Here is a 14,468-nt window from a genome sequence, read left to right as displayed (position 1 = left end):
AAGAAATGAGATTATAAATAAGCCAAAAAGTTGAAAAACAAAAAATGTAGGGGGTTCGGGTCCGGAAATCCCTCGAACGCCGGGCTGGGACGTAACGGGGCACAGCCTCAGAGGCTCCAACGCAGCGCCGGGCTGCAACGGGGCGCGGCCCAGGCCGAGAATCGTCTTCCTCCATCGCACAGGCCGGGACCCAGGTGCGGTCCAGCCCGCTCGCGTTAGTGATGCTCTTACTAAAAATATAATATACTAAATGACTCCACTACTATAAAATATATCAAAATGATAAAATGACTCAAGTATCATGAAACGAACGAAAGGAGAATAAATATAAATATGTAAATAAAAGGATAGTTTTCAAGAAATGAATAGGATGCCGCGGAGTGCACTTTTGGCAGGAATCGATTAGTTATCTTTTTCGCATCATATTATTTCCCATGTAAAACAATGATCACGCCTGTTATGCAAAAGTTTATACAAATAAAATTAAAATCTTTCCACTTCCCCAAAACAACTATTAATCCAGACTCTCTTCTCAAAGCATCGGTTCAAGGAAAGTTATAATATTTGCAGCCATAAAACGACAATTACAACTAATATAGACTATCTACTAGACTACTCCCAAACCATCTGCCATACTTAAAAATTAGAAGTACATATCGATTATCTTCCCCAGCAATTAGGACAAATCATCATACATATACTGCTGAATGCTGATCTGCGCCCCGATATTTCCATACACTAATTAACTCTCGCTGCTCTCTCCTCTCTCCCTCCTCCATGGTAATCTCCTCTCGCCTCTTTGTATGTAAATGTACGTTTTTATTTTTGCCAAAACAACGAGTATGTATATGGGATGTATGTTTTCCAGCTCATCGTTCTTGCTGTCAAAATAACCCCAATCCCTCTGATTCGAGACACTCATTTTGGGTCTTAGGGTTCTACTTTTTTTTTACAATGCTTCATGTGATGTTTGTGGTTGGGTGTTTTCGCTAAAATTTTACTGATTTCTTCTTATTTATTCTTTATTGTTGAACAACAATGTGCCCTCATTTCTTCTACGTTACTATTATGATAAACTGTTCATTGCTTTATTTTTTGGTTTGGTTTTTGGAGAATGAAATGATGATCATAGTAATTGTTTGATAGCTCAAGTACTAGCTTTATCTGACCATTCTTTCCAATTAACAGCTTTATAACTATGTTTTGAGCTTGTAATGATTTTTTTTCTTGACAAAATTAGGAAATCAAACAAGCCATCATAGCCTATGATCCAAAAATGAATCAAGACCTACCATCAGAAATCGTCTCTGATATCCTTTTGAGACTTCCTCTTGAAAACGTTGTAACTTGCAAATGTGTTTGCAAACAATGGCTCAATGTGGCTGAGACTGACGATTTTGTTCACTCTCATCTTTCTAAATCTGCTCCCACTACTCCCGTCCTAGTTGTCTCGATGCCGGGTACACATTCAAATTGGTTCAATGTTTTCAGATTGGAAGACGAGCACGAGCATGGGCACAAACACGATCCCATCATCAAGTTTGATTTCCCTCAAGCATCAACAATACAGGGTTCTGCCAACGGTTTGCTTCTTCTGAAAAATCCTTTTCTTGATCATCTTTACGTATGCAATCCGATCACCCGTGAATTCGTTGAGCTCAGTGGGCCCCACACTCGCCCTCGGGGTGATTGTTATGGATTTGGCGTGGGAAAAATAAGCGGAAAACATAAGGTTGTGTATCTTAATCCAAAATCCAAATGTCATGCATACACTCTTGAAACAGGATCCTCATGGAGACGCATTGAAGCTATCCCCTTGTTTGATCACTGTTACAGTTCTGTTGGTGCATTTGTTAACGGCAATCTCCATTGGCTAGTTTCTAGTGGGGGGAAACGTCCTTATATTTGTTGTTTTAATGTCGAGACAGAATGTTTTAGCACGTTCTCTGCACCTATTGAAAATTATTTTGCAAAGTTGTATACTTTAGGGGATTGCTTGTGTTATGGTGAAGCTGATCCATATGAAGACGATCATGTGATGTGGTTGTTGACGGAATATGAAGAGGGCGAGAATGGTTGGAGTGATCTACATGTTATATTGCCAAAAGAAGGTTATTATGGTACAGATGGCTACAACCATTTTCAAGCTATCAAAGTGTATGCAAATGGTGACATGTTAATTTTATGGGATGAGAAGCTCTTTGCATACTACTGCAACAAGGAGAATACTATGCGAGAAATTGGTTTGTTTGGTAAATTGCAGGATGATTGTTACTATATCAACTCTGTTCTTCTCGCTCCAAATTTTCTTTCACTCAGCAGAAATTTGCGATTGGAGAATGTCATGTCATTTTAGTTTGAACTAGTTTTTCTTTTGTTTATCATTGGGCTTGTATTTTTCTTAAGTAGACTATTCTAAATCATTTACTTTCTACTCCATGAACTGGATGATGATTGTTATTGTACCAACTCCATTCTCCATATCTGAATTTTGATTTGAATATCATTTCAGTTTGTGCATTTACTTATGTTGATTTTTTTTTTTTTTTCATATATCTATTTTTAATTGTGATAGTCCATTTAATGTCAATAACTTTCTGCATTTGTATTTATAACCATAGTTAGACCAGTATCCTAAGTTCAACCAGAAATTAGTTAAAATCAATAAATTATATATTGAGGCCATTTCTATCCAAATCCCATATTTTTCATCAAACTCATTCAGTGAAATCCTTTCTTTTGGATTATTATTGCATATGCATTAATATACATTAACTTGGATTTATTCGTATGTGAAGATTGTTTGAAAATACCTAAGGTCCATAACTCCGTAGTATAATCGATGATTACAGGTAAAAGTAGTCAATGTAACCATGTTCTATTTCAATTTTGGTGGATTTTGTGAAGATAACTATTATATCCACGAGTTTTAATGGAGTATAAAATTGAGTTCATAATAAATGGCATGAATTTTAATATAAAATTAATATAAATATATATATATATACACAGATAGGAAAAAGTGGTATTAATAGTAAAGCTTACGAGTTTTAAATTAAAGTCGATATATAGTAGTAGATGATATAAGTATTAATACTACAAAATTAGTAAATATATAAGACAACAGAGACAAAGAGTGAGTAAGTGCATTATTAGAATTGAGAATGAGAGTCACTTCATTTTAAAAGAAAAACTTATAAAAATATAAAATTAATACTTTTTATAAACAATCTATAATATAAAATTATGTGCATTGGTTATGGACGAAAATAGTAGTAGTACTATTAAGGAAAAAACTGACGGAAAAGTCATAAAACTTTTTCGATTTTCTGGTTTTACTCATGAACTTTGAATGTAGTATACAAAACATGAACTTATGAACCGTGTTCTGGTTTTTCAAGCACCATGACCTCGCCTTCTCGGGCCGGCCCGCTCTCTACATGAAAAAAACGAAAAAGAGAAATTAGTTTGAAAATAGAGAGAAAAAACGTCAAACATGATTATATAGACAAATATTTGTGATGATATTTATATTCTATGAAGTACTAGAAATATAAAAACACCCATGTTTAGAGGTGTTTTTAAAGTTACCAGAAATATTAAATGAGAATCGAATGATATGCAATTCAAAATTCAAGAACAACATTGAACTAAGTAAATTTTTAGAAAAAGTTCAACCCACATTATCAAAAAAATGAAAAGATAAAGTTTTGCCAAATAAACAAAAAAGTAAGTTTCGTGTGCATTTTTTTAAAACAAAAAATTGGTAAATAAACTAGATATGGCATTCCCTAAATTATTCGATCATACTCCATAATTTATTTAACTATACTAGTATCATTTAATTGAGATCGTTTTAACATATAGGCAATAATATAATTAATGTAAATCATGTAGATGGGTTGCGATCATATCATCTCATATTTATGTGATAACCTAATAACCATATCATTTTATGGGTCAAAAGTATCATTTTTACTAAAAATGATATTTATATACGATAAAATGATATTTTTTCAGCATGCATAAAATGATACTTTTATTCCATACAATGATATTCTGTTCCATAAAATGATATTTTTCGTCCATAAAATGAGGATTATTAGGTTATCACCATAAATATGAGTTATGATATGATCACATCCCGAGTTATGATATGATCACATCCCTCACGTAGATTAACGAAAAAATATTAGGAATTTAGAAGCATTAAATTTTATGTGGAATGTGAGTTTTGGTATAAAGCGTGATAAAGTGAAATTAATCTAATAAAATGGCATGAAGACCTTAAATTATCACTAACCGTACAGTATTACATGATTGTTTAGAAATATGTTTATTGTATTATTGATTCAAAAAGAGATTTGATATCAAATTATTCGGTTGAAAACAATATAATCGTGTAGTGCCCACAACTATTGGCTCCACTGCTGGTTGTCCATATATAAATATCATTGTCATCCAACTTCCTCAATACGACACGAAAGATGCTTTGAGATAATCAATTAATTAATCATATATGTATCATATAATCATAGTTGTTCGATTTCAATGGAGCTTACTAATCCCCTCTTCCATTTCTCTGAGATAATACTATTATAGTATCTTGTTAATTTATTATTGTACTACAAAGTTACTTTTACACTTTGAATATGATTTCCCTAAGTTAGAAGAAAGTGTATATAGATATGATTCCTTTTGAGAAGTCAACTTTTTGAGGAAGGTATACATATGACATATGCACTTATGCAATTAGTCCACATGTATATATGACATATGCACACATGCAATACCTACATATAAAAACAATAGATAGTAAAACTTAGAAGCAAAAATGTCAAAATTAAGCAGATTTTAGTAGGTCCCACTTCCAATGTGGATTATTAAACGATAAATTAGTAGTACTACTATAAATAACCGGCCCATATCTCCCACATGCCACAGCAAACATCTCAAGCTTAGAGCAAATCATCTTAGATCTTACATCCATTCTCCCTCATCTTCAATGACAATAAAAGTACATGGCAGCGTCTTCTCGACTGCAACGTTGAGAGTTCGTGTTTGCCTGAATGAGAAATCTCTTGACTACGAGTTTATCCCCGTTGACCTTCGCTCCGGCCACCACAAGCAGGATTCTTTTCTTTCGCTCAATGTAACTTATCTTTTCTTTCTATTGGAGTTATGTGATAAAAAATGATCTAAACATGTCTTCCAACATCAAATATAGCTAATAACATCTCTCATCTTTTCCTCTTTGCAGCCCTTCGGTCAAATCCCGGCCTTTCAAGATGGAGACCTCGATCTCTTCGGTAAACTCTCTCTCTCTCTAGCTCTGGATTAATTACACTATTAGTAGCATTGCCATGTGTGTGACTGGGTTCGTTGACGTATACCCGAACTCACATTAGTATTATATTGTTCGTTTTGGTCTAAGTCCCCAAACAGAGTGTTTATATAACTAGTTTTTATGCAGAATCGAGGGCCATCACTCGATACATCGCGCATTCATACGCTGGAGAAGGCATTCCACTAGTATCCTCAGATGCTAAGAAGGCGGCGGTGGAGGACGTTTGGGCAGAGGTGGAGGCTCAGAGGTACGAGCCTCCAGCGGCAAAGCTGACGTGGGAGCTGGGAATCAAGCCAATGTTGGGAATGGCAACAGATGATGATGTTGTCAAGGCCCAAGAGGCCGAGCTGGCTAAGGTTCTAGATGTGTACGAGGCCCGCCTCGCCCACTCCAAATACTTGGGCGGCGACGCCTTCTCTCTAGCAGACCTCCACCACCTCCCCACCTTGAAATATCTCATGGCCTCGCCGGTTAAGGCCGTTTTCGAGGCCCGCCCTCACGTGGCTGCTTGGGTGGCGGATATCATGGCTAGGCCATCCTGGCAGAAGCTTCTAGCTGAGTTCTGAGCTTTGGCTACTGTTTTATAGCTTTCCATTGTTTCATGATTTTATATGTTATGGACTCTTTCAACTAAATATTTCCTACACTATCTGTTCGAACATCAAAATGTTACTACTTGTTTCATTTACTGGCTCAATTTTTCTTCACTGTATTTTGATTTTCACGCATAGTAATAATAATTAATAACAATAATACTGTGATGCCGTCTTTTGAATTTATATTCATTTGTGTATAAAAAAATAGTAACAATAATACTAATAATAAAGTTTGATTTATTAACTCAATGTGAGCCCACATGTATTTTAAAGGAAATGAACTTTCATATTCAAATTTCAGTGTTTACTAGTAAAATACTCCCACCCAAACAAACTCTATTTTATTCTCAATTCATTGATTTAATTGTTTGGAGTATTTTGTTCATTAATTTGTGGATGGTATACGTACTTGACACCCACTAGAATTCGAAATATCACAAAAACTTAATCTACTACGGAGTATTTGGCAAATTGAGATATCCATTGCCAAATAGTATGTAATAAGCTGGAGATTAGATTGTAGTTAAGTCCAATTAGCAAATAGACGTATACATAGTGACGACGGCCTATATCTAATAATAATATCTGTCGTGACGAGACGGCAACATTTACTAGTATTTCGTTGCCAAATTGCTAATTTTCCACTACCGACTGACTGACATATCAAAATTTCTTAACCACAAATTGAGACTTTAATACTAGTAGTAGTACATTATTAAACAAAATTTGTTTAAAAAAACAACTCCTACTATTGATTAAAGTAAATGAATGATTGAGAGATCCAATAAACATGTATCTATAATTCTATAAATTATCCACCACCCCTAAACTCTATCTTCCACAAGCAAGTAACCCTCTCAATCTCATCAGTTAATTGCAGAATTTGTAGAAGAGCAATGGCAATCAAGGTCCACGGATCCCCTGTTTCCCCCGCAGCAAAAAGAGTTCTTCTCACCTTAGCAGAGAAACAACTCGATTACGAATTCGTGCTCGTAGATTTAGCCTCCGGCCAGCACAAGAAGGAGCCCTTCCTCTCTCTCAACGTAATCCCTCTCTCTCTCTCTCTCTCTATAGATCTCTTCTTCAGTCTCATCACAATTGTTTTTTTCGTTTCAGCCATTCGGTCAGGTACCCGGCTTCGAAGACGGCGATCTCAAACTCTTCGGTAAAATAACGGAAGATTCTAGATGAATTAATTCAGTTTTTTTTTTGTTTTTTTAATTAATCTAATTTTTGAATCAACTCCAGAATCTCGGGCGATTACGAGATACATCGCGCACGCGTACGCGGACAAGGGGACGGCGCTGATCTCGGAGGATCCGAAGAAGATGGCGATCATCGGAGTGTGGCTGGAGGTGGAGTCGCAGAGGTTCGACGCGGCGGGGCAGAGGCTGAGCTTCGAGATTCTGGTGAAGCCGATGAAGGGGCTGACGACCGACGACGCCGCCGTGGAGCAGCTGCAGGGGCAATTGGCCGCGGTTCTGGACGTCTACGAGGCTCGATTGGGGAAGTCCAAGTATTTGGGCGGCGAAGACTTCTCGTTGGCGGATCTGCACCACGTTCCGATCATCGCTAATTTGTTGAAGACCAAGGTCAAAGCGGTGTTCGACGCGCGGCCCGCCGTCTCGGCCTGGGCCGCCGCGCTCCTGGCCCGCCCCGCTTGGCTCAAAATTAACGCGCCTTAATTATCTTGGAATTTCGCATTAGCTGCTTTGTATTTCCCATTTGCTGAATAAATACTCCGTATGCAATTTCGTATTTTGGTTATATCAATATGAAATTTCGAATTTTAGTAGATGTATTTGCAGATTATAATCATTGATTCAAACATCTACAATACTTATTAACATAATTGCAGCATCATGATGTTATTCAGAAAATCGTTGTAAATAATGTTGACAAAAAGTTCAATGTTCCTCATTCAGTCTATAAAAAAAATTGTGCAACAACTGCATATTAGATGCTCAAAAAACTCAATATTTTATTAAAACTAGTAAAGATTAAAATTAAAATCAACTAGGTGTCCTTATTAGTGAGTCTAACTATTCAAATGTTACTATATATACACAAATTTTTAGGTACAAATTGGGTTTTTGGCTTTTTAAACCAAAATCTTTCCCCGAATTCCGGTTTTTCCCATGAACTATGAGATTTGTTTTTAAAACCACGAACTTTCATTTCGTTAGGATTTTCCCAACCCGACCCGAATAGCACATTTCCGACCCGAATAGCATAATTTAAAATGTTAAAGTTGTGTTTTGTTTATTCAAAGGTTGTCATTTGTTATGTAATAATTGTGACCGTATGTATTATTGTGCCAAATAGTATCTAAGTAATCAATTTAGTGACAAATAGGATTAAAATTGACATGTATACAACCCGGGTTTCGTCGTTGACCCGCCAGGGGAAAATCCTAACGAAATGAAAGTTCGTGGTTTTAAAAACAAATCTCATAGTTCATGGGAAAAACCGGAATTCGGGGAAAGGTTTTGATTTAAAAAGCCAAAAACCCGTACAAATTTTATTCATTAAAAATCACACCACTATATACACATTTTTTCTCCTAAACAAACCTAAAGTTCGTATCTAAAAGCATACACTTTTACTAAAGGTGTAATTGCCTAATTAATAATATGGGGTTTTCTTGTTAACCACATGGTCCACAACTTTTAACAACCCTCTGAAATAGTAGGTGAGTAAATTTCCATATTCCACATTTTAGGATTCATTATTATCAGTAATATTTTTTATAATATTGTTATATATATTAAAATACATATGCACAAAACAAATTGCAATATGTTACAGGAAAAGTACATGAATGAGCTTTTAAAAGTTCATTTATACCCCTTCAGTGGTTAGGCGTAATTTAGTTTAAAAGATTTAATCATGTAATTGGAAGCTACTAGCATCTCATGGAGGTTCCGACTTACTACTAGTTCATTATAGAACAACCTTTATTGTGGGTCCAAAATTAAAATATTCATGTCCAAACAAACCCAATAACTCACCTACCACGTATCCACCTACCCAATTACTTTAATATCGAAAAACTCGAATTCTTTAAGGATTTTGGATGACATGTGCAATCACGTAAGAGATTATCAATATCATACAGTACATGGGAAAAAAATACTACCAATTTAAGTTGTATAGATACTTATTAGTATTTAATTCGAATTAAAAAAAAGTGGTACTTGTACCACGAAATTACTTACATAAATAAGATCAAACAACAGGAAAAGAAAAATAAAATCTGGGAAGAATCAACGTGGAGATCCACATTTTCGATTCGCTCAACAAATATAACTACCACCGACGAAGCTGTTAAATTTCCCAACTCCAGCTGAAAAGTCAACTTATTAAAAAATTGGATGCCATGTGAACTTATGTCATGTATATATGACGTATGCACACATGTAATTTTCGTAATTTTCATCTATTATTGGTCAATAAAAGTTGAAGGTCCATAACAGATTGGTATTATATAAATAGCTGAACCATGCATAATATCTCCAATAAGGCAATCGATCAATATTCCCTGAGCTTATTTCCAAATTAATCTTCTTCTTCTTCTTCAATGGCGACGATCAAAGTCCACGGCAACTTCTTCTCAACTGCAACATTGAGAGTTCTTGCTTCCCTTAACGAGAAATCGCTGGACTATGAGTTTGTCCCTGTCGACTTGCGCTCTGGAGAGCACAAGAAGGATCCCTTTCTTTCTCTCAATGTAAGCCCAATATTGTGCACTCGATCGCACACAATATGAAATTTTGTAATTACAGTATGTCTTTGTTTTTGGTCCATGCAGCCGTTCGGTCAAATCCCGGCCTTTCAAGATGGATACCTCAACCTATTCGGTAAACTCTCTCTTTGGATTAATTACACTTTAAATGTGCTACCAATACTAAATCTAAATGACTAGATATTATCTTGATTTAGTCTTGTAGTGTAAAAATTGGTTGTCATGCTTAAGTAATTATGCTATCAAATGACTTAAGACTCTAGATAACTCTTCTATCTTGGATCTATCGATCCTACCAATATGTTTATATAATATACTTATCATATTATGCAGAATCGAGGGCCGTCACTCGGTACATCGCACATTCATACGCTGGAGACGGCATTCCATTAGTATCCTCGGACGCAAAGAAGGCAGCGGTGGAGGACGTTTGGGCGGAGGTGGAGGCTCAGAGGTACGAGCCTCCAGCGGCGAAGCTGACGTGGGAGCTGGGAATCAAGCCCGTGTTGGGAATGGCAACAGATGATGATGTTGTCAAGGCCCAAGAGGCCGAGCTGGCTAAGGTTCTTGACGTGTACGAGGCCCGCCTCGCCCACTCCAAATACTTGGGCGGCGACGCCTTCTCTCTGGCTGACCTCCACCACCTCCCCACCTTGAAATATCTTATGGCCTCGCCGGTTAAGGCGGTTTTCGAGGCCCGCCCTCACGTGGCTGCTTGGGTGGCGGATATCATGGCTAGGCCATCCTGGCAGAAGGTTTTGGCTTGCTAGTGTGATTCTACTATTGGATTTTAATTTGTAATTTCATGCTTCTTTCCCACTCTGTTTTTCAATATGCATGTTTTGTGTTAAAAACACTCTCTTTACATTACTCTTGTTTTAGAAATGCTCTTTACTTCCGAAGATGTTCAAATAATTAAATTATCTTATAAATTTTTAGAATATTTTATAGTTGGATGGGCATGAGAGGAACTGGACATATCCTAGAATTATTTAAGTATTTTTATCCTGGTTCCTGTAATTTTGTACGGGATATAAATAAGGAAACATTAGCTTAAATGATAAGAATTATCAAAAGGTTTGAGATATCACAAAATTCCAATCAATCTTAATTTGCTTTTCTGGAATCTGAATCGATTTAAACACTCTGTGATGCAGAATCTAGTGTCATAAATGAATACATATTACATACCTACACATACATGGGACTGAGTTGATATGCAAGGAAGATGGTAGTAGGCTTTGTTTGGCCGTATTGAAACCCATTCTTGCCTCACACCGACAAATTGGTGATCCTGGCTCAGCTCGTTAACTACTCGCTCACCACCTGACGTTAGGCGTTACATTCCCAACCGTTTCCTAACTGCCTCCTTCAGACATATTTCCACAAGAAGAAGAAAAACAGAGAAAGAAAAGGGACTACATTATATACCCAAAATTAAAACAAGATGTGCGCATCCAGGGAATCGAACCCTGGTCAGTACCGTGGGAGGGTACTATGATACCACTACACCAGATGCGCTTTGTTGTATGCTTCTTGCTACATATATTAATTTCTTGTTCATCGGTATTAATGTTAACACTTTGGTTTATTACCCAAGGCAAAGGGCTATAAAAATGGATCACAGTCACAAAAGCCTTGTTACTTGTCAGACTCCATATTTACCTTCTACAATTAAAGATTATTAATTTCATGAGCATGTGTTGAAATATAGTAATATACCAAGAAATAATAAAAATTAGACTTGCAAATCTCAACCATTTCTCTCCAAATCCGAGAAAAAGAAACATAAAATGAAATCATAAATGACTTACTATTAAATTAGTATACACGTGTAGAGTAGCATCTAATTCGACTTTTCATTTTATCACTCTTAGAGCACACCCACTAGTGAAATTAGTCTCACTATTCGGATGGGTTCAAATGTCTTCAATTTATTCTTTCATTTTTTATCCCAGCGTGAAAGAAACAGAGAATATGCTGTCTTTTACATTTGATAGCAAAAAAGAGCATTAATCTTTGGATATTTTATTTTGATGCCATATCTATTCCCACCAAATTGAGCTGTCGCGCAACTCACAAGCATCTAATTCCATTGCAATATGATTCCAATTTTATTTCTATTTTGCACTTTTGTATACATCTCGTGCTTATTCGTGGCGATTTCCTAGTGATAACATTAATGAAATTTTAATATTTTTGGGATGGTAAATTGAAATTTTATCTAGTCAATTAGTCGATATTTTTAAATTACACACAACAATTTTGTATAAGTTGTCATTAATTGAATCAAATACTATTCGGATGATCGGTTCTACTGTGATGTGACCTTTTAATTTACATATATTCGTTCATCAATTAAAAAAATACTATCCGGATGACAATAAAGTAAGTACCCTCCTCGTATTCACTATTGCATACCGATGATTAATTAACTTTAGAATATATCTTTGGCACTACTTATCCCTCCAAGAGACAAGTGGAATATTTATATAACTACATAATCAACTCACAATAAGCAGATCAATAAGTCCATCACAATTTAGCATAAGAATCTGCACTATTCCAATCACATACATAGCCACGTATACATTATTCTCTTACCAAAAAATCTCCTATAAATTTGGTCTTTGAATGCAAATAGAGCTTCCAATACCTTAGGCTGCCAGTGTTGAGTTTTAGAAGCTGAACTAGGATGAAGGCTCAAAACTCGAGTGGGAAAAGCTCAATCTTTCAAGAATCGGGGCGACGTCGTTGGTGGGAGAAATTCAGACCCGACGATGGCGGTCGTCCGATGAATTCTATATCTAGGGAGATTGAGAGACGAAACAAACGACGTGGGATTGAAGATCCTATTAGAACCATAATGTTCTTGAGTTCTTGGAGCCATACTTAAACCAAACTTTATTCCTTAATAATCCTTATGTTTTTATCACGTTTGTGATAATTAATATGCTAGTACTATATTGTTTGTCATCTGCTGCGTCGTGTCTATTTCCTTCCACGATGTGTAAAATATTGAAGTGTGATAGGAAAAATAAAAGTACTATTATGTGTACATAATATATTATAACAAAAATAATGTAACAGTATGGTTTGAAGAATACACTATATGTTTATTTGTATTGTATTATATAGTACATAGAAAAAATGTTATTCAATCTACACTATACTAGTAGTATTTATTGAAGTATTTATGTTTCTCATATGATTAAGCTTCTCTGCATTTTGTTGGGCTCAGATCTTGGATCCAGAACGAAACTCCAATTGAAATGGGCTTGAAAGTATCCGGCCCATCAGGGATGTACAAATTTGTTTGTTTTAGAATCCGAGTAAATCCTTTCTTAATTAAGTACTAAAGTTATATTGCAAGGTCTTAATCGTAAATTTTTTAAAATCATAATTTAGTTAATGGTAGGTTTTTTTTTCTTGCTATGGCCTTATTTAAAAAATGGAGTAACAATTTTCCTCCTGTTTGAGAGAGAATTAACATAATTAAGATCTTTCTACTAAGTATTCTGCCTTTTTGAGAAGCGAACTCATGAGTTGTTGCAAATTAAAAAAATCAAAGCTGAGATATATTCCGAGAAGACGTAGTATCACCTCTTGAATGGGAAAGGTTGGTAGTACTTGCAATAGTTTGATTATAATTTTATAGAGCAACATGGTTGAAATTGTTTCATCATCTTGAACGTTTTAACCACTCAAAAGGATTAATTGGGCACGTGGGATGGTGAAGTTTTGAAAGAAGAGAAATTGGAGAAGATTGAGATTTGAGAGACATCATAATCAAAGGGGTTCAAGTGGCTTTGAGGGATCCAATTTGTCGAAAACCGCTTGAACCGCTCACAACTCAAACAAATCGTTACGTCACAATATTAGTATTAGTATTATTCTATGTCTAGAGATTTTAATTTTATATTAGCACCGTCTGCCGCCAATCATAATTAATAATACCCATTTTCAACTTAATATTTGTTGGTAGCTAGCTTAAATTTGCAATTATTTTATTAAACTAATCAAGATTAGGACAATTCAACTATGGATTATTGTTGGGCATATGCTGATTTGACTAAGTGCATAAGCATATTCATCCCTTTTCAACATTTCCAATTCTAATCAACGGTTAGCTCACCAATACCACTACAACAGCTTAATTTATTTTTAAATTCATAGATGTTGAAAATGTATATCTTGAAAGAGATTTTTGTTTTTAATAAAAAGGAAAAAAAATATACTAGTACTACATAACTACATTATATGAATCATCACTGACAACCAGATTTGGGAATCCTTTTCATTTTCATATGATCATCTTTGTCTTTATCTTCCTTTTGATTTGTCTATTCTTTATTAAGCAATTAAAGATCAGAAACAGCTTGCAGTACTACTTTGATTCGAATATTATATAGCTAAGACATATAGAAAAAGGCACAAAAGTAGCTCCGCCAGTTTATTTTTAGGTTTGTCTTTGATTTTTCACCGGTAAAGTTGCAAAATGTGATAAATAATTACACTGCGAAGTCGCTCACAATGACAGGTTTAGCACTTTTAAAAAAAATAATAATACGCCGATTAGAATTAGTCAATAAAAGAACAAAAATCCTTCTTTGGTAAACTGTAACACGAACAGCTGTATTTATTTCATTTAATTAATTTATCAAAAACGTGTTTCCAACTACAAAAACCTAGTCCACTTGGCGTAAAATAAAATATTGTTGATATAGGTAATAGTAAATCATAAATGGACTTTAGTTTAGTTGTGGAAAACTCGAATAAT

At 35.3% G+C, this 14,468-nt stretch overlaps 4 protein-coding genes and 1 non-coding gene across 5 annotated transcripts; 4 read left to right on the top strand and 1 right to left on the bottom strand.

The window, feature by feature from the left end:
- The first annotated feature begins 521 nt into the window (after positions 1 to 521).
- Positions 522 to 2,520, top strand: LOC125216831 (F-box protein At5g65850-like). The gene is made up of 2 exons (XM_048118607.2): positions 522 to 780; positions 1,241 to 2,520. Exons 1-2 carry the CDS (start codon positions 778 to 780, stop codon positions 2,354 to 2,356), a joined length of 1,119 nt encoding a protein of 372 aa, XP_047974564.1. The 5' UTR covers positions 522 to 777; the 3' UTR covers positions 2,357 to 2,520.
- A 2,415-nt stretch (positions 2,521 to 4,935) lies between these two features.
- LOC125213354 (glutathione S-transferase PARB-like) lies at positions 4,936 to 6,031 on the top strand. The gene is made up of 3 exons (XM_048113850.2): positions 4,936 to 5,152; positions 5,261 to 5,309; positions 5,474 to 6,031. Exons 1-3 carry the CDS (start codon positions 5,006 to 5,008, stop codon positions 5,911 to 5,913), a joined length of 636 nt encoding a protein of 211 aa, XP_047969807.1. The 5' UTR covers positions 4,936 to 5,005; the 3' UTR covers positions 5,914 to 6,031.
- A 690-nt stretch (positions 6,032 to 6,721) lies between these two features.
- Positions 6,722 to 7,738, top strand: LOC125213356 (glutathione S-transferase-like). The gene is made up of 3 exons (XM_048113852.2): positions 6,722 to 6,986; positions 7,060 to 7,108; positions 7,192 to 7,738. Exons 1-3 carry the CDS (start codon positions 6,840 to 6,842, stop codon positions 7,626 to 7,628), a joined length of 633 nt encoding a protein of 210 aa, XP_047969809.1. The 5' UTR covers positions 6,722 to 6,839; the 3' UTR covers positions 7,629 to 7,738.
- A 1,710-nt stretch (positions 7,739 to 9,448) lies between these two features.
- On the top strand, positions 9,449 to 10,558 carry LOC125213355 (glutathione S-transferase PARB-like). Its single transcript, XM_048113851.2, has 3 exons — positions 9,449 to 9,673; positions 9,755 to 9,803; positions 10,022 to 10,558. Exons 1-3 carry the CDS (start codon positions 9,524 to 9,526, stop codon positions 10,456 to 10,458), a joined length of 636 nt encoding a protein of 211 aa, XP_047969808.1. The 5' UTR covers positions 9,449 to 9,523; the 3' UTR covers positions 10,459 to 10,558.
- Positions 10,559 to 11,138: 580 nt separating this feature from the next.
- TRNAG-CCC (transfer RNA glycine (anticodon CCC)) lies at positions 11,139 to 11,209 on the bottom strand. Its single transcript has one exon. It is a non-coding gene; the product is annotated as a tRNA-Gly (tRNA).
- Between the last annotated feature and the right edge of the window lie 3,259 nt (positions 11,210 to 14,468).

This window comes from Salvia hispanica, chromosome 3 (genome assembly GCF_029641045.1).
Source record: "Salvia hispanica isolate PSC_SH4W2 chromosome 3, Shi_PSC_v1, whole genome shotgun sequence".
NCBI classification, from domain to species: Eukaryota; Viridiplantae; Streptophyta; class Magnoliopsida; order Lamiales; family Lamiaceae; genus Salvia; species Salvia hispanica.
The sequence above is the reverse complement of the archived record's forward strand: the minus strand, read 5'-3'. Positions and strand labels throughout refer to the sequence as shown.